At 54.9% G+C, this 19913-nt stretch overlaps 1 protein-coding gene across 1 annotated transcript in view; it reads left to right on the top strand.

The window, feature by feature from the left end:
- The window catches only part of SCN5A (sodium voltage-gated channel alpha subunit 5), a 100579-nt gene that overhangs the window by 17953 nt on the left and 62713 nt on the right, over nt 1–19913 (top strand). Inside the window, exons 3-6 of the mRNA XM_087430745.1 lie at nt 755–873; nt 8220–8309; nt 9709–9837; nt 16680–16771. Of these exons, the coding sequence (XP_087286871.1) occupies nt 755–873; nt 8220–8309; nt 9709–9837; nt 16680–16771 (430 nt within the window). The remainder of the gene's footprint in view (nt 1–754; nt 874–8219; nt 8310–9708; nt 9838–16679; nt 16772–19913) is intronic.

Raw genomic sequence — 19913 nt, 5'->3', positions numbered from 1 at the left:
ATGGACTGCTGTCCTCAGGGGTTGCGTCTGGCCCAAACGTGGCCCACTTGATGGGCATGTGGCTCAGCCTCCAGCACTCATTGTCCACTCCCGTGCCCCCTTGTGCTGTGTAGACAGTGTCTTCTGGAAGCTTGGGGAGGGGGTCTACCTTGGGCTACTCATGATCCCTCCAGGGCAAGACACTACGTTGTCTCCTCTCGGGTGGTATGGGCCTGACATCTGTCCTGGATTCCAGGAGACAAGGTCCCAGGGAAAGCTCCTGGGCTGGGGTCTACGTTTTCCTCAACCCTACTCTTCACCCATTAGTCTTCCCTGCTGACCCAGCTCCCTCATCAGACCCTCACTCCCCAGTGGGCCCGGTGAGGAAGCTACGCAGGGTGGGGAGGGGTCAAAGGGGAGAAGGGGAAGGAGGCGGTATCAGCCAGGTCCTGGCCTCTGCTGTGACAATCATGAAATGCCGCTTCTTGTTGGGACCATAATTTTGAAACTAAACTAAGTCCCACCCAACCTGACATTCCCCTAAACTTGACCTCATCCCACCCTAGCCATGGGCCACCCAGCGAGGGTCCACTGACCTGCTGAATGTGCTGGCTGCTCCCTCTTCCCCCTACCCCTGCCTCAGTCCCTCACTTCCTCCCACCCCACCCCTTAGCCAAGGTTCTAGAGCTCTGAGCCAGCAGCTGCCTCCCAAAAGCTTCTCTCCATCACGGCCCTGGAGCTGCCACCCCGACCTAAAGCAGCTCTCTGTCCACAGACCTTCATCGTGCTGAATAAAGGCAAGACCATCTTCCGGTTCAGTGCCACCAACGCCTTGTATATCCTCAGTCCCTTCCACCCCGTCCGGAGAGCGGCTGTGAAGATTCTGGTCCATTCATATCCTTTGCAGTTGGTCCCTGCTGTGTGTACCCTCTGGCCCCACACAGTGGGTGGGAGTGAGGGAGATGGACAGGATGTTTAGGGCTAGGGGTTGTGCTAATTCCTGGCCAGTCCTCCCACAAGCAGCACAGTCATCACCTGGGAGCTGGTTAGAAATGCAGACTCTCAGACCCCACCCCAGACCTGCCGGACCAGCATCTGCATTTTAACAAGATCCCAGGGGATTCTTGGGCACATAAAAGTTAGAGAAACTCTGCTCTGATTCTTCAGGAGAGAAAGTTCTAGAAGCTAAGCTACTGAGAACTCCAGAAGAAATGAGGCCTATCAGTGTCCCCTGGGTCTGATATTGGCTCCAGATGTTCCCTCCCATTGCACCCCCTGGGCCCTGCACCTCCCCGCCCACTTGCGGGGACCTCAAGCAGGTCACGGGGGCTCAGCCAAAGAAACCACTTCCCGGTAAAGAGGCCTGCAGTTTATTCACACGTGGGCATCTTTTGCGAGAGGAAACACTTGCTTTTTGATTGGGTGTTGACAAAATGTTTGCAGTTTCAGAGTATCTCAAAGAACTTTGGTTAGCATTAAATTATATAAACCGCAGCCTGAAAAAGCTGCAGGCTGCGGAGGAGAGCTCTTGGGGTGCAGCAGTGTAATAAGGGACATTCCTGGTCTTTGGGCCTTAGGGGGCGTCATTCAGGTCATGCGTGGGACGGGGTGCCAGCACCCAATCATGGCTGTTCTCCCAACTTCAGAAAAGGGGCCCCACAGACGGAACCTCTCAAGGCGGGCGGGTGTCCAGCTGTAGGGTGAGGCATCTGCGTGTTACTGTGATGGCCTGGGCAGCCCTTCCTTTGGCTGGCAGCTGGGTCTGCTGTTAATCAAATCAGTGCTGCCGGGCTCAGCGGTGTGGTTAGTTGTGTGTGTGGCTGGCTGGCCCGATAGAGCTCCCCAAAGTCGCCCCTCAATTCCCCAGTCTGAGGCCAAGGCAAAGACCTCACCCATCAGCCTCTGGGCGGGGCAGAAGGCTTCAGGAAAACAGCTGCCCAGCGAGGGACGGAGTAATGGACACCAGTGCTGATTCTCAGGAATTTTTCTGTCCAGGCAGGGATGAGGGATGCTCCTTCCTGGCTCCACTTTCTCCCCCACTGGGCCCCAGTGCCTGATCCTCGCCCCAGGGGTTAATTGGAGGAGCTCCGTGCCACACGTGTTCTCTGCATGCAGAGGCTCTCTCCCATCCTCCAGCTCGCTGCTGCTTTTCATGGGAGTTCCTGAGACACATGTATGTCCAGGGAGAACCCCACACACAGGCCATGGCTGTGGCATCAACAGAGTGGTCTCTAGGGTGGGCAGACACCGTGGCGAGGGGCTCTATTCAGGGGGCAGCCTGCCATTCACAGCTACATCTTACTTTGTGAAGCAAGAGTGGCTCTGGATTTCATTTTGAGCCATTCCGCCACTGTTTCCAAGCTCCCTGTAGGGGCCAGGCACTTTACCAGGCACCTTAGGGGTATCATGCTGAGTAAGACCCTGTCCTTGTCCCCTTGGGAATTTTACAGTTCCCTAAAAGTGATAAGACAGCCACATGAATAGTTGTCCTTCCTGCCAGCATGTGGGCACAGCTACTGGTGAGAACAGCACAGCGGGAGAAGAGGCCAGCCTCCTTTCTTGCTCTGAGCCTGTCTCCAGCCTCACTGCAAGGGCGTGGCCTCCCTGAAAGCATGCTCCAGCTCCCACCTGGGGCTTCTCCTCTATGTATCTAACCAACCCAGAACTGTTTGGCAGCCACAGCAGCCCCCAGGGATGCAGCAGAAGCCCCAGGGTTCCTGCAAGGCCCTGGGCTGGGCCGTGGGGCAGATGAGGCCATGGAGGCAGGTGGGCGAGGGAGGTGGTGGGGGCACTGGAGTCACCAACCTGGCCAGAGGGTCCATTAAGTAGTGGCTCTGAAGCTGTGAGGTGCTGGTTCCACCCATAGTCCCTGAGGACTCTGAGCCAGCCTGTGTCCCCCAGGGCAGCTGCCCCAGGGAAGTAGCTCTGCATCCGTGAGGCCCTGTGCTGGGCTTCTAGCGGCTGCCTTGACACTCCATTGCCTGGGGATGGGAGCACACTGCCGGTCCTCAACAGCGCCCCTTAGTGGGCTCAGGGGGCACTGAGGAAGAGGAAAGGCCTAGATCTGTGGGGTTTGGGAACAACCCCTCTATGCCCCTGAACCTGCCATTCAAAGTGTGGTGCACGGACCAGCAGCATCAGCATCACGGGGATCTTGTAGGAATTGCCGAATCTCGGGCCTCACCCCGGGACTTGGCTTTAGCAAGGTCCCCATGATTCGTGCACACAGTGTCCTGGGGCAGTTGTTTCCAAGTGTCCTCTGTGAGGGCCACCTCAGTCTCACCTGGGAGGTTTGTTAAAAATGCAGATTCCTAACCCTTTCCAAACCAGAATCATCAGTGTAGAATCTGCAGGCTCTCCATGCATTTCCTTTTTTTTTAATTGAGATATAATTCACATATCATAAAATTTACCATTTTTAAAGTATACAATTCAGTGGACTTTAGTATATTTATATAGTTGCACGAACATCACTGCTATCTAATTCCAGAACATTTTCACTACCCCAAAAAGAAATCCTGTGCGCATTAACAGTCACCATGCATTTCTAACACACAGATTTCATGTTGTGAATTGTGAACTTTCACTCTGCTTACATCTTTTTTATTGTGGTAAAAACCACATAACATAAAATTTGCCATCTTAACCATTTTTAGGTATATAGTACAATGGCGTTAACCACATGCTCATTGTACAACAGATCTCTAGAACTTTTTCATCTTGCAAAACCGAAACTTTATAACCGTTGTAGGCTTACATTTTTATATCCAGTCAAACATCTCAGTCCCCACATGTGCACAGTTCTGTGCCAGGCCCTTTGGAAGGGGCCGGAGGGGCAAAGACAAACTTGAAAGGGGGCAGGTGTGCAGCCCCTGCTCTCAAGAAATCTGCCACCAACAGAAAGAAAACCTGCTCACTTGCCACAATTTAGGCGTTCACAGTGACACGCCAGCGAGTGCATGATAATTCAGTTGGCTTTGCTCTGTGCTCCATGCTTGCAATGCATCCCTGGGAAGTTGCCTAAAAAGTAAACATGGGCATGCAGAATTATTTTTTCCTATGTATTTTTGTTATAATCCTGCAGAACGTGTTCCTGCCAGGATTAAATAAAAGAAACCAACAGAACTCCGAATTCCACTGCAGTCACATTCAGAGAGGCCTCACGTTCATGCCGAGAAGTATTTTGCCTTCCTGGGTGCACAGGATCTGTTCACAAAATCCTCCCACGTTTCTCTAACAGATTCAAATGGGCAATCAAACCACATGTTGGTGTCTGTGTGTGTGCGTGTGCATGTTCATTTAATAGCACAAGTATATGAAAGTACCCCCCACAGTTAATTCCTTTCTTTTTGGGAGTTTTTTGACTCCTTGGGGTCTGAAGACAGGCAGCCCAAGTTTCAGGCAAACCCAAGTTTCAGGCAAACCCCACAACCCGGGCAGGCAGTCTTTGCTGGCATTTTAGTCATGAGGCTGGGAGTGGGTGTTTGGGGACAATGACATGACAGGATTGAAGATGTTCAGCTGAGCTCAGGCCTGAAGAGCTGGCCTTTGCCTCTGCCCACACATGGGACCAGCTCAGTCATCAGGCTGAAACTACCAGGCAGGGCAAATAGGTGTGCCCTGGCCAGGAGTGCACGTGACTCATCTCTGGTGTTCACTGCCTGCTTGGCTCCATGGGGCACCTGGGGATGCTGTGGGAAGAGTCACATGGACTAGAGGTTCAGTCTAGGTTGGAAGAGGTCACACACGTGCACATACATGGGCACACACACACACTCAGGAGTGACTGAGGATAGTGGAAGGGCCATCCTCGAGGCCAGGAGAGCCAGGCAGCGCTTTGGACAGTCAAGTGGCAGAGACTAGAGTCTGCTGCACCTCACCCTAAGCCATCACTATGTCTGGAAAAGCCAAAACCCAGACAGGCAGCCCCTGCCATTTCCCACCATGTGACCCAGGCCCTATCTGGCAGGACTCAGAAGGGCTGTCTACTGTGGCTCTTCCCTAAGTCTTTACATTAGAGTTCAGCTCACCTCGTCTGTGTCCAGCCAAGTCCTCTGGTCCCAGGCAGCCTATCTACGCTGCTGCTCTCTGCTGAGGGGCCTTTCCTCTGCTCTAGTGAGAGCTGTGAGCAGTCCGCCCACAGCCTGGAGAGGGTTGGCTCCACAGGGAGGGGATCTCCCCAGTCCTCAGCCCAGTCTGCTTCGCCATGACCAGCTGGGCCGACTGATTGCTGGAGGAACCCCAACCAGCCTTCAGTGCCTGTCTAAATGCCTCCTCCAGGAAGCCTTCCTGCCCAGCCCAGCCGGAGGTGGGTCTGGTTTCTCATAACATCCCATCTGGGAGCAGTTCGGTGGTTTGGATGCCTCCCTCTCTCCCGCATAGGACCAGGTACACCTGGTCAAGTGAGGTTTGTTCTTCAAAATGACAAATAATTCCATTCCTCCTCTTGGGTGGCAGTCTGCTCACACTTACGGAGCCCTTCACTCATTTGGTTTTCATACCGCCCCGTGGGTGGCAGAGTCCAGGTGTGAGATAGCAGTCCCACTTGGCAGGTGAGGGCCTGACGCAGTGTGACTCACGCAGGCCCTTCAGTCTGGAGGCAGGGGAATGGAACAGTGACCTTTGTTGTCATCGTGCAGGGACGGTGCCACAGCAGGGCTCACAGTGGAGGCCTGCACTGGGGCAGCCGGGGCTCAGATCTGGGCTCTGCCATGGACAGCTTTGTACCTAGAGTGGTTTTCTCTGGCTGCTGTAACAAATTAGTGGCTCAAAACAGCACGAATTTATCATCTTACAGTTCCGGAGGTCAGAAATCCAAAAAGTTCTCACTGGCCTAAAATCAAGGTATCGGCAGGCCTGCATTCCTGTTTGGAGGCTCTAGGGAAGAATCTGTTTTCTAGGCTTTTCCAGTTTCTAGAGGCTACGTGGCTTACCGTCCGCTTCCATCTTCAAAGCCAGCAACAGCTGGCGGAGTCTTCTCACATGCATCATGCTGACGCTGCCTCTCGTGCCGCCCTCTTTCACTTGTAAGGACCCTGTGATGACATTGGGCCCACCCAGATAATCCAGGATAATCTCCACATCTCAAGATCCTTAATTTAATCACATCTGCAAAGTCCCTTTTGCATATAAATTAGCATTCGCAGTTTCCAGGAATTAGGATGTGGTCATCTTTAGGGGACCGTTATTCTACTTAATATAGTATCCTTTAACTTAACCTCATTGTGCCTACATCTCCTTGTCTATAAAATGGAGACAGAGTCCCCGCCTCACAGGTTGTTGGGAGAATTGAATTCGTTAATGGATACAGAGAGCAGAGCCTCGCACCTGGGGAGGGCTCAATAAATATTTGCTCTTAGCATCATTACTTTCATATTTCAGGAATCATCTGGGATCCTCAGTAGACGGTTTAGCAATGGATCTGTGGGGATGAATAAAGGCTGGTTGAGGGGTTCGTTAACTGTCTGCCCAGTGAGGAAAGCTTTGGCACAGAGCCCGGGTGTGGAGAACGTGTGTGTGTGTGGGGGGGGGGGGTTGTGTAAGGAAGAAGGGATACTGAGATGGGTATCTGATCCTGCCCTTGAAAGCTAGAGAGGGAGAAAGACCTGCTATGGAGACCAGCAGAGGGATGGGCAGATGCCAAGCTGAGGGAGGGACCCCAGTGCCTCTGAGCTGAGCAGCTCCTGTTTGACTAAGGGGGACTCCCAAAGCCCAATCCTCCCTCATCTCAGATGTGAAATCGGAGAATTCATTATAAACTGGGAGCTGGGTTTGACCTGCTGTTGCCTGATTGCCTAGAAGGAGGACTGGAGGTGTGGAGGGCATCCACCTGGATTCCTTGAGAGGCCTCGCCTCTCTCCCAAGCTGGGACAGCTGCCCACCCCCGCCCAGAAGTCAACACCTAGCTCAGCCCAATCTCCAAACTGACTGCCTTGGCCTCCCCATCAGGCCTGAGGTTGGGCCAGGCCATGGAAGAGGGTGGAGCTCTGGTAGGGAGGAAAGAGGCAGGCCCCTGGAGCTCAATTACTGCTGCTCCTGGGCAGCCTGGGGGAGTCGCAGGGCTGGCAGCTGCTCAATGTGGGGCTGAGGCTGGGATAGCCACAGGGCGTGGGAGACCCAGCCTCTCCTCTCGGGCTGGGGAGGGGATTTGTGAGAGCAGCAGAGTGTCCCTATTCCAGGCCAGGCCCCTTGCATGGGGGTTCCCAGCCCACAGGAGACCCAGGGTCTGTTGCTTGCTCCTCTGCAGGTCTTGCAGAGGTGAGGGAGGCCATGGAGGTCAGAGCTCTATCCAGCCTAAAGCAGCAGCAGCTAGGACTTGTAGCCAGAGTCAGGGATCAGACAAGGCCTGGGGCAGTTGAGTTCAAGGTCAGAGGCCCAGACAGATGCCCAAGACATAGTCCCAGCATTTGAAGAGCTCCCCTGCTGGTGAGGGACAGATAGACATTGCCATTCAGTGAGCAACCTTGCAGTAAAAGGGGGATGCCCAATGCCCTGGGGTTGCAGAGGCTGCAGCAACCAAGGAGTGAGGGCAGGCTCCTCAGAGGGCTGCTCCTGCTCCAGGGTGCTCCTGCTGAGGGGTTTCTTGGAGGAGGAGGAGTGTACTAGTTGGAGCAGAGGACAAGAGTGAAGAGCATGTGCAAAGTCAGGAAGCAGCCAGAGAAGCAGTATCCTCCCCCAGGGGCAGTGTGTCCTGACAAGATATATAGTTCTGGCAACAGAACAGCTCTTCAGAGGAGTCCTAGGCCAAAGGTCAGCCTGAGCTGCTCCCATAGAAGTGGGGAGGGGACCCGGAGCCCTGCACCATGGCCTTCCTGTCCAGCAGTGGCCCCTGAGGAACAGTTTATAAATGCCATCTCCCTCCAGTGTGGCTGAAGACAGCACTGCCACATGGCCGTGGGTACAAACCTCTGAGGTCTGGGGGTCAGCCTTTCCTCCCTTCCCTCCAGGATGGACCCTACAGAGAACCCTGCTAAAGGTGTGGATTCAAGTATCTGGTCCCTGCCAGGGGCTGTGGAGCAGGGTAGTTGTCCAGCTGCAAGTGCCAGGGGCCGGACAGAGGCCAGCCTCAGTGGGGAGCGGTTGGCAAGGACTGGGCACAGCCCCGGTGTGCCTCCTTGGAGCCCCTGTTGCTTTGATCTGGCAGCACTGACCTGGCAGTGATGACCCCAGGGCCAGGCGCCACCGGCGGTGGTGGCCCCCGGGCCCCCTGCACGCACGCGGCTTTCCTTGACCCTCGCCACGCTCTTTAGCATGCTCATCATGTGCACCATCCTGACCAACTGTGTCTTCATGGCCCAGCATGACCCTCCACCCTGGACCAAGTATGTCGAGTGAGTATCTTCAAGGCCTCTCCAGCTGGCCCCTCCCACTCTTCCTGTTCCATTCCACACTGTGGCCCCTAAAGTCACGCCAGAAGAGGCCCAGGGACTAACCCACCTGGGGGTCCTTGGCCCAGCCCCTATCCTCTTTTGCCACTCCCGGGCTTGCCAACTTCTGGCTTTGAGTTGTGCCCTCAGGGGAGGAGGCTCTCCAGGTTGGCAAAGTGGGAGCATCTGCCTGTCTCATCCTAAAGAGGATTGATGACATGGGAGAAGGCTCTGAAATAATAATAATTTACTGAGCCCTCAGTGCATGCCAGCGCTGTCATAGAACAATAAGCATCATGTCCTTTAACCCTCACGGCAGCCCCCCAGGGAAGGCACAGCCACTATCCCTGTGTGACAGCTGAGGAGACTGAGAACTGGAGAAGTTACTTGCCCAATGCTATGCAGCTAGAAGGTGTGGTCACCAGGAAAGGCCCGGGGCCCTCCCTGCTTCAGTACCATACTCTGCTGCCTTTTTTCCCCAAGTCCTGCCACCTTTAGCCGTTTGTACAGTTTTAGAGAACTGTTTCTGGTCCTTTCTTCCCAAATGAAAGTACCCTACCCACAGGTTCTAAGCAGACCTGATAGGCCTTTGGTGCATTTGGCTCCTGTCTTCAGGGGACCGACAGAGTGTTAGGGACAGCCTCTCTTACCAAATCGGCCTGTCTTGTGACTCTCCAAGTTTGCACAGGACCCACCAGTACTGTAGGTGCCTGGGCCTACAGCCAGCGGCTGAGACCTGGGAAGCAGTGTGGGTGTGGCCCTCTCGCATTCCAGCTCTCTGGGCCGCGGTCCCGGCATCCAGGCATTTGGGATTCTTCAGCTCACCCTGGGCAGAGAGAAGAGCTCCCCACCCAGCCTCCAGTGTTAGAACCTCAGCCCCCTTCCCAAGCCCAAGGTAGACAGCTGTGCCCACACCTAGCTGTAGGTGGTTGAGGATGGACCATGCTCCCATCATTAGCCACCTGAGGACCACAAACAAGGGTGAGGGGCCGTGACTCTGAGTGTCCTTACTGTCCTGCAGTGGCCACCATATGCCTGTGTACATGGACCCGCAGGGCTGTGTGAGGAGATAGATGGAGGGTCTTCTTACACCAAGACAACCGAGAGAGAGAAGATGGAGGGTTCAAATGGGCTCAGGACAGGCAGTCAACAAGGCTGAATGAACAAGTGGGAAGATGCGTTAGTTAGCCTGATAAGTGGAAAAAGCTCCAGCCCCCAGCTCCAGCTCTGCCATGGAAGCGTTGCAGAAAGCCTGCTCTGAGGGGCCCTTGGGAGAGGAGCTGCACGGGGCTCATGCCATGTGGGGAACTTGGCCCGCGGGCTTTGGCCTCCCTGAGAAGCCCCGCCGGTCTCTCCTCCCCAGGTACATCTTCACTGCCATTTACACCTTTGAGTCTCTGGTCAAGATTCTGGCTCGAGGCTTCTGCCTGCACGCGTTCACCTTTCTTCGGGACCCGTGGAACTGGCTGGACTTCAGCGTGATTATCATGGCGTAAGTACTTTGCTCGCTGCGCCGTGCTGTGCCACTCCAGGCCACACTGAGGGGCGTGTGCGCCACTCCCGGCCCTGGGCTGCCCAGCCGTCTCAGCCTCCCTGCTGCAGTCCATGTGCAGCTCTGCCCCGGGCTATAGAGCAGCCCACCTGACTGCTGTGGCAGGAGGAGGATGGGATGGAGGCCCTCAGCTCATCCTGTGGGGAGAGACGGGTCCAGTGGCTCATGCAGGCTCCAGTGGTCAGGTCCACTGGCTCATCTGGCTCCACGGCAGCCCTGTGCTCAAGAGACGTCATTAAGATTCTGGTTTAGCATCCTCTGCCCTTTCCAGCAAGGGAAACCAATATTATGGCCTGAAATCTCTGGACTACCGTGAACAGTAACTGGATTCCAAGGTGATTAAGGATGAAACTGCAGGGAAGAGAAGGAGCCTGGAGAAGTGAGCGGGCATCCCCAGGAACTCATGCTGGGTACACCAGCATGTCTGCTCTCTCTACTCGTAGACTCCACGTTTGGCACATTTTAAGGCACCTGGTCACTGACGTGGTCCCTTTGGTCCTCACACCAGCCAGAGAGGTAGGCTGGATGGAGATTCCTCATCCCCATTTTACAAATGAGGAAACTGTTGCCAAGAACATACAATGAGCCCATCAGAAAGTGAACGTGATCCCAGGACCCGCTCCCTTGCCTAGGAGGAGTCTCTCGCTGAGCGGTTGGGTTGAGGCATTCCACTCTGGCTGTCTCAGGCAGCGGGTGCTGTGTTCTGGTGGGAACGACTGATCAGGGAGAGCCTCCTGGGCAGCAGTCGTGGTCAGGGCTCAGCCATCATACCCTTTCGGGAAGCCTGAGGTGTGTGGAGGGCTGGGCACCACACCTTAGCGAGGAGCAGAGATGGTGAGGGTTATAATTCCTGCCCTTGCAGAGCCTCAGTTTCTCCACTTGTGAAAGGATGGTACTGGGCCAGGTGGAATAAGAGGTTCAGTTCAGCTCCCACTTTCTAGGATTCTCAGATTCACTGAATCCACCCGTTCATGACAAAGTCTTTATTTAACCCCAGATACAAGCTGCCCTGCTGTGAGCTCAGCCATGCTGTGAGGGAGCGAGGAGAAGGAGGGAAGCTGGGCCCTGCTAATGGGATGCCTTCAAGCTAGATGGTGAACCTGGTGGTTAGAAAATGCATCAGAACCTCTGTTCCTAGGTACCCTGTGAGCTGACTCCAGCCCACCATTTTACAGGTGGGGAAACTGAGGCTCAGAGAGAGGCTACCACTTGCCCCAAATCCAGTGTAGATTTAGGCCCGAGCTGAGTGAGCAAGAGAAAGAGGAGTGGGAGATGAGGAGGCAGAGTGGCGGGGTGGGGGGCAGCTGTGTGGCCTTATAGGCCGAGGTAAGAGCCAGGTGTGATGGGAGCCAGTGGGGGTTAAGAGCAGGGAGTGACGTGATCTGATTTACATTCTATGAAGATCTCCTGGGCTACTGTGTGGACAAAAGACTGTAGAAGGATAGCGGTGGAAGCAGACGGAACAGTTACGAGGCTAGTTGAGTAGTCAGGAGGGAGGGGATGGTGGCTGGGACCAGGGTCCAAGTGGAGAAGGTGAGAGATGTGGTCAGATTCTGGATATATTTTGAAGGTGGGGCAGACAGAGACCCCCAGGCGGTTTTTGGTTTGAGCAGCTGAGTGGGTGGTGTTACCATTTGTTGAAATGGAGAAAGGGAGGAGCTGGCTGAGGGAGAAAGAGAATCAGAAGTCCAGTTTGGAATGTATTAAATTTGAAAGCATGCAGGGTGAGAGATTGAGTAGGCAACTGGATATTCCAGTCTGGAGTTCAGGAAAGAGGTCCAAGGTGGAAATATAAATTTAGAAGCCCTCAGGATACAGATGGCATCATCTAGGAGTAAGTGTAGCCAGAGAAGGGAAGCCACCTACGGACTGCACCTGGGATGCTCCAACGTCTCGAGGTCAGGAAAGGAGGAGGATGGAGGGAAGGAAACTGGAGGGAATTGCCAGGGAGGGTGGAGGGAAACCAGGAGAGAGCAGTGTGATTCAACTTGAAAGATAACACGAGGAGACCGAGGAAGGTGAGAACCCAACCGACCTTTGGAGTGGACAATGTGAAGATCATTGATGACCTTGACAAGACAGGCCCTAGTGGGGTGAGGGGACATACCTGATAAGAGAGGGCTCAAGAGAGTGGGAGGAGGTAAGGTGGAGCAAGTATAGATATCTGGAGGTATCTTTGTGGGCTGATGGAAAGGATCCAGTAGAGAGGGAAAGTCTGATGATGGTGGCGGGGGAGTTACAGAGCGAAACCCTTGAACTGGCCCAAGGGGTGGGAATCCAGGGCCTGGGGGAACATTGGCCTTAAGAGCAGGGAAGGCAGAATTTCAGGTGGCGATGGATAGAGTCAATGATGAGAGAAGAAGGAATTTCTCTTCTGATTGCTTCTGTTTTCTCAGTGATAAGAAGCAGGGTCCTCAGCTGAGAACACAGAGTGGGGAGGCACGTCTGAGGTTTGAGGAGAGAGGGATCACTCTCCATGTTGGAGCCAGGATATTGCATTGACTTGGAAATGGAGTAGGATTGCTGGCCAGGGCCAGGCTCTGCGGTGCCCTCCGGGAGGGGGGCAGTGATCCCTGGGCCCCTGAGGGATTGGTGTCACAGGAAAGGAGCTTACACAGGAGAGGACACAGCGTCTGCATGAGCCTTTCCCACCTTCCCATCTTGGAGCCTGAGCAGGACTGTGTCACAGCAACAACACTCCCAGACCCCAGGAAAGGCGTTGCCCTGGGCCCCTTGTCTGACAGCAAGAGCCAAGCCTTGGCCTGATTTCAGCTCATGTCTCTGGGAGATGCTCTGCATGACCTCAGGCCCTTAGCAAGTCCCCCTGTCCTGTCTTGTGAAAGAATCCCAGTCTCAATCCCCATGAGATCCCACGGGGACCCACTCCTTCTGCTCGGAATCACAGAGTAGGTGTGCCTTCCTCACCAAGGCCTGCCTGCCTTCGCTCTGAACCAGAACCAGGGGTGACAAAGCAGAACAGGGCCTCAGAGGTCATCAGACTGTTTCCACATTTCTGAGCATCTCACAGAAATGTCACACTCAGCTCCCCTGGGGCCGCATGCACCCATTGGAATGTTAGGTTTGTGCTGTGGGCTGGACTGGCCCGGCAGCTCTGATTGACAGTGATTCCACCGTATGCAAACAATGAGTTACTGCCATGGTAATGCAGTGAAATGCAGTCTGCTACAGCCAAAATGGTTCAATAACGTGGGGCTCCTAGGATAATCCAAGGAGCCTTGAGTGGCAGAAAAGTTCTATTCAATGAAATTCCCCATCCTGCCCTTGGTTTTACAGATGGAGAAACTGAGGCTCAGAGAGATCCTACCACTTGCCCAAAATTATAGAATGAATTAGCAGCAACGCTGGGACTAAAACCAAGTCTCCTAACTCATAATGAGGAGAGGCACCCCAAGTCTGATGTTTCTGATTCCCCACCCCCAATTTAGGGGTTGTGGAAGGGTCTAAGGGAGGGGCGTGCCAGGAAGCCTGCCAGGCAACCCTCCAGCTGGAGCTTCCTAGGGCCCCTCTTAGCTGGGCATTACCTGCTAGTTAGCGCAGCCTCCCACCTTCTGGGGTTGTTATGGAAACCAAACCTGGAGGGGAAGGGAGGGAGGGCAGAGAGGAGAGGGTGGCAATCAGCGCAGTAGCTGTGGTGCTGGCTATACCCTCTGCCTAGCAGCCCCGTGAGGGGCCATCTACATCAAATGGGAGGGCTGCGCAGCAAGATAGGGGTGGAGCAGGAAGAAGGCCAGGGTCTGCCCTTCCTCATGGTTCCTCAGCCTCCAAAAAGGCTCCCCGCTGTGCTGGGGCTGGCGTGATGGAGGGGATTCTCACCCACCAACCGCTGCTCTTCCTGTGTGGGGGCCCACATTCCCGCCCCTCCCCCCAGCTATCTGCCCCTGCCCAGCAGCTTGGCCACAACAGGAAGAGAAGAATGGCTTGGAGGAGAGTTGTGCCAGCCTGCTAGGGGCAGAGCCCCACCCCCACCTCTGCCACTGCTGAAGCTGGCCCTTTGCCTGCCTTGCCACACTCCAGGGCCCCAGGGGAGGCCTCGGGGGGGTCTAGGGCCCCAATATGGGAAGCAGCCAGGCACCAGGCTCTGGATTGAGTAAGAGGCAGCAGCCCCATTGTCACAGACACAGTCACAGACACACCATGCCCTCACCCAGCCCTGCACCCCACCTTCAAGACTCCCTCCCCCTGAGGATTGCTCTCCCACACGTGTCCTGACTTCATGGACACACGACCACCAGCCCCACTCCTGTTCTCAGCCACTCAGCTGGCTTTGCAAACCTGACGGGAGCACACCCCTTGGGATTTTGGCTTCTCTGTGCCGAGCACCAGCTGCTGAGGAGGCAGACGATGAATGGAGGGCAAGCACTGTCTGTGCTGGGGACACTGCAAGGGCGGGGTGGGGCAGGTTCTACAATGGGACAGGCAGACGCAGGCAAAATCCAAGCCAGAGACAAGTCTTCACTGGAGACGCCGGGAGACACACAGGGTCTGTAAGGGACGGAGGGGAGAAGCAAGGACAGTTGGTTCCCTCTCTGATCTGCACAGTGCTCCACTCACACCCTGTAACCAGAAGAGACAGTCTTGAAACCAGTGTCCTGAGCAAGAAAAGCTGTTGTCCCAGGCCACACCTACTAGACCAGCAGCAGGAAATGGGGCCCAGAGCCACCAGCAGGCTGGAATCATGGCTTTCATGTGATGGCAACATTGGCAATGTTCCTGAGAATCCTGTGGCACCATCTTTTCTGGACAGAGAGTCCAAGCCTGAGAGAAGAACGTGGGACAGAGGCCTGAGGGTCTGAGCCATCACAGAGATTGGAGTAGCCATCAAAAGTTGAGAGGGAGCTTGGACCAAATTAATAGGTGTATGTGGGACAGAACAAGGGAGCTGACTTCTGCTCCCCACTGGAAGATGGGGCTGCATCTGATTGCTGCACCAGAGAAAAATCTGCAAGCTGAAGTGAATCTGGGGGATGGAATGGAAACCACACCACAGAAAGGATCTGGGGTAGCCAGAAGGAAAGCTCTGAGAATGTGTCTGCTGACTTCCCATCTCTGAAGGGATGTGGTGAGTAAGGAGGGAGCAGGCATGGTCCACAGGGCCCCGTGAAGATGGAAAGGCCCCATGAGTGGACGTAGAGGAAGCTGGCGTCAGCCCGAGCTGGACCAGGCTGGACCCAGGAGTTGAGCCCCTTGACACAGCCTGTCGGGTCCTTGCCTATAGACACCCACAGCTTGAAGGCAGATTCAGAAGCTCTGAGCAGAGTGGCGGGGCCTGGAGGTGCAGATGACCACAGAGTGAGTGCAGCTACGCTCTCAGCCCACCCTTGGCGCTCAGCTGATGTCGCTGGGCTGATGTCCTAGGTCTGATGTCACTCAGACACCGGGTCAGACACACTTGGTTAAACATCAGACACCTTCAGTTAAATGTCAGACACCCTGGATGCGGAGCCTTTGGTTAAATATCACAAGTCATTGCCACTGTCCCAATGATCCTGGTCACACACTGTCCAGCCACCTCTCAGACATCCTGGTCATATGGCCCATCCATATGTGTCCTCACGCTCTGCTCAGGCAGGTCCCTGACCCCCAGAGACCAACTCCTTCTTCTTGTGCCTGTGGAGGCCGTGGATGGACAGCTGTCCCCAAGTTCTATGTGGGGACCCCGTGGCCACTCAGCCCTGCTAAGCGCTATTCAGACCCAAGCAGGACAGACCCCAAGGAGGGCTGCTCATCTCCAGAGCTCACTCCTCCTGTGGAGACCCAAGGCCTTCCTTGGGGGACATGGAAGGTCTTGGGGTGGACTCATGGGGTAGGGGCCAGCCTCTCCCTAGAAACCGCTCATCCAGCTCTTTTCTCTTCCTCTGTTGGCCATTGCCAGTCAAAGAGCTGAGTATTCAGGCAGCCTCCCTTCCCATCTTTCGAAGCGTCGCCCAGGGAACTGTGCTTCTCCTGTGGAGTACTCAGGTTGCCTCCACCTCGTGACGTCAGGGACTCCTGCGCCACTCCTTGCCCAGATTTTTGGTTGGAAGGAGAGGTGGGCAACCCTCGGAGACCCAGCCATGCCTCCGTGGTGATCATAGCCAGCGCTTAGGGTCCCATAGATTGGAGCAGGCTGGCGTGAGCTGACCACAAACTGCAGAAGACACAGAGCAAATCTAGGGCCAGAAACCCAGTGGCTTCCTACATCACCTGGCCTGAGCCTCCTGGAAAACAATTTTTCTCTTCGTCCTGCTGTGTTCCCAGCCACATGGTTTCGTGTCACGGTCCCAGTGGCATGGAGAATGTGGCAGAGTTGTTGCCTCCTGGCGCGAGTTATTCACGGGACCGTCACTGGGAGAACCACCTGGGGGATTGCTGTGTGGACATCCTTAAGGCACCCACACTGAAGTCCCTGTGTCAGGAGGGTTGAGGTCAGGAAGAAAGCCTGGAGAGGCCCTGGGCCACCCACAGCCCTCCATGTGGGAGGGGGAGGAGGGGGAGGGCTGGTCGGGGAGGGCAGGCTGAGGTGCCGCTTTGTAATTCCCAATAACTGTGGTTTGATTCTGCAGGTATGTATCAGAAAATATAAAACTAGGCAATTTGTCGGCTCTTCGAACTTTCAGAGTCCTGAGAGCTCTAAAAACTATTTCAGTTATCCCAGGTAAGATGCCAGTTCGGATCTCAGCTACAAGTGACTCTCTCTCTGTCTCCCCCCACCCCCCACCCCGACCGTGTGTCTCCTCCTGGCGTGTTGTCGCTGTCTCGTGTGTGAATTTCCCTTGTTACAGATACACCACTGAATTTGTGGACCTGGGCAATGTCTCAGCTTTACGCACCTTCCGAGTCCTCCGGGCCCTGAAAACTATATCAGTCATTTCAGGTGAAAATCAGGTTAAACGCCAAGGCCGCAGGGGCACGCTCGGGCCTTTCCAGCCACCTGGGAGCCGAGGCGACCCTTGGGAAGGCCTCTTCGAATGTGCCTGTCACCAGAATACCTTTCCCAGAGCTCAGATGTGGGGGCTGTCAGACAGAAGACACGGCTGCCCTCTCAAAGCCTCAGAATAGGCTTCAGGCTGCCCACCTCAGCAAAGCCCACTCTCACAGGCACCAGGGGGGCACAGAGCACCCCATAGCGGGTCCTGGATTGAACCCAAATTCTTCCCAAGATAGTGATTTCTTTCCCCAACTGAGCTCAGCTATTTGAATAGCTAAAAGCTTGTGTGTGAATGGCTTCAGCCTGGAGCATCATCCTCTGATAAGGAAGCCAAAAGAACTGTGTTTGAGGAAACTGCATACACACCCAGAACGAAAAAGGAAAACTGCGGCTCCGTCTCTCATGGCTGAGTGCCCAGTCCCTGCCTTGTGCCCCCTCTGGTGATGTCTGCACAGCCGGAGCCCCAGCCCCATTTTGTGAAATGGAGCGTACTCTGTGGACAGGTGGCATCGGGCCTTGGTGTCTAACGGTCCTCGCTGCATGGTGCGGTAGAGGTTTAGCAAACCGTGCATGGTAGCCTAAGGAGGAAATCCTCCTTGACAGATGTTGGCAATTGTACCTGGGAAATCTTCTAAGCCCAGACGGCCTCTCTAGAAAGCCGTTCTACCTCATCCATCCAGGAAAACTCTAAAAAGACTTGTGATGATTTCGGAGCCCAAAGGGCAGTGCCCAGAGTCTCCTTCGAGAGCCTTTTCTGAATGCAGCCACACTCAGAACTGGAGAAGGCACTTCTTTTAAAAAGGCAGCTGGAACGGGCTGCATGCCACCCATGTGGGGAGGAGTCAGGGCTGAGGGAAGAATTAGGTGAACCGGGTGGTTGCATCCACTCCTGATTTGGAAAGCTGGTGGTCCTGGGCCCTGCCTGGTGGGGTTACATGATCTTGTAGGAGGAGCCCCCACTTATGCTGTGTTCACACTGAGCCAGAATATTCCTCTGGCATCTGAACCCACCATACGATGTGCACGAGTGGCCTAGACCCCTGCTAAGAGCCAGTAGCAAGTGAGGCAGTCTGTCCCCAGCCACTCCCATGGAGCCACCCGCATTGAGACAGGCATCATTGGCCTTGGCGAACGCATAGATGCTCAGAAGCCTCAGGGTCTGTCCTCTAGGGTCCCAGGGACAACCTCACAGCACACACCCCACAGGAGCAGATAGGCACACTGACCACAGCAGTTAAGAAAAGGCATGTTCCTGTCTGTTTTATAAGAAAGACCGACAAGGGAAAATATTTTTCGTCCTGGGGACCACCAACCTCAACCCAGCCCCACTGGATCTCTTCAAGCTGCGAACCACCCACTGAAGCAGCAGACAGCAGACCCTGAAAGTGGACATTAGAAAAATGCTATGGTCAGCATTTTGGAAGGCTCCCTGGAGGAGGTGTCCCCTGACCTGAGTCTTATTGCCTTGGCCCTCTCTGGACCTCTATCTTCTTTCCCATAAAATGGGAAGGGTTTCCAAGGGCTCTTTGCCCAGCCTGTTAGAACTGCAGTGGCAGAAGGATTTCCCAGTTGACCCCTCAGAACTCATCCCTTCCTGGGTCTTTTCAGAAAGAATCTCGTTATTTCCTCAGGATCGTTCCTGCCAGAAGTGAACTCTGTCATCAATGTGAGAAACGTTTAAAGGAGTGGCTCTGTGCTCACCAACTGATTATCCCCACGGACACTGTCCACACAGACCAGGAAGTGCTTTGCTGGGCCTTGAGCTGGATGCTTTAGGCCAAAGATACTTTAGCCTAACAGTTGAGGCAGAGTCCAGGTTGGGTATGCGGGCTGCTGCCCACTACCCTTCACTTTGTCCCCCCACCCCCACGGTGTGGGTTGGGTCTCCAGGCCTGCTGAGCAGAACCAGAGTGTGCCCACTGTGGGGACCTAGAACCTCCCCTAGAGATGAGGTGTTCTAGACTAGGAGGGGCTTGTGAATGCCACCACCACCGCCACTCTGGGCCCAGGCTCCTGCAAGGTCCACCCACTGCCCAGGCAGTTGCCAACATCTGCCAGGACAATTTCCACAAAGAACGCAGAGTGCCTCTGAGCTGTGGGCGGGCAACAGCGTTAGCAGCTCTGTGGGGACAACTTCCTGGTGTGTTTGCTCGTCGCTGCCTCCCTATCTCTGGGTCACGGGCACAGCAGCCTCGGGCACAGTAGCTATGGGTGCTCCTAACATTAACCGGCTGGACGATGGATGGATGGAGCTTAATCTGAGATCTGGCCGCTTCGGTGGGAGCGGGGTGGGGGGTTGGGGGGCAGGGCCCTGCTGCTGGCAGAGAAGCCCCCTCGCTCCCCTGCTCTGCTCGAACTTGTCGTAGGATAGTAGCTAGTGTCAGACTGAACACGTCTACACGTGCTTTTCTGTCACTTCGCTGTGTGGTGCTGGCTTCTGCAGGGAGCTGGGCTGTGCCACTAACAGATCATGGCCTCTCAGCTGTGGGGAGTGGGATGGACGGGGATGGGTCCCAGAGGGACAGCCAGAGGAGGAAAATGCAAAACACGTCAACCCCTCTCCTGCCCCTGAACCTTTCTTTCTTTTTTTTTTTTTTTTTTTTTTTTTGCTGAGGAAGACTGGCCCTGAGCTAACATCTATGATCTATGGCCAATCCTCCTCATTTTTTTTTTCCCCAAAGCCCCAGTAAATAGCTGTATATTATAGTTGCACATCCTTCTAGTTGCTGTATGTGGGACACGGCCTCAGCGTGGCCAGACAAGCAGTGCGTCAGTGCACACCTGGGATCCGAACCTGGGCCACCAGTAGTGGAGCACGCACACTTAACTGCTAAGCCACCAGGCCGGCCCCAACCCTGAACCTTTCTTAAAAGTGAGGTCCAGGGGCCAGCCCAGTGGCACAAGTGGTTAAGTGCACGCACTCCGCTGCGGCGGCCTGGGGTTTGCCAGTTCGGATCCCAGGTGCACACCGACGCACTGCTTGGCAAGCCATGTTGTGGCGGCGTCCCATATAAAGTAGAGGAAGATGGGCCTGGATGTTAGCCCAGGGCCAGTCTTCCTCAGCAAAAAAAAAAAAAGAGGAGGACTG

Source organism: Ceratotherium simum, chromosome 5 (genome assembly GCF_057802395.1).
Source record: "Ceratotherium simum simum isolate JZ-2026a chromosome 5, ASM5780239v1, whole genome shotgun sequence".
In the NCBI taxonomy this organism is placed as follows: Eukaryota; Metazoa; Chordata; class Mammalia; order Perissodactyla; family Rhinocerotidae; genus Ceratotherium; species Ceratotherium simum.
This window is presented reverse-complemented; position numbering and strand designations above follow the sequence as displayed.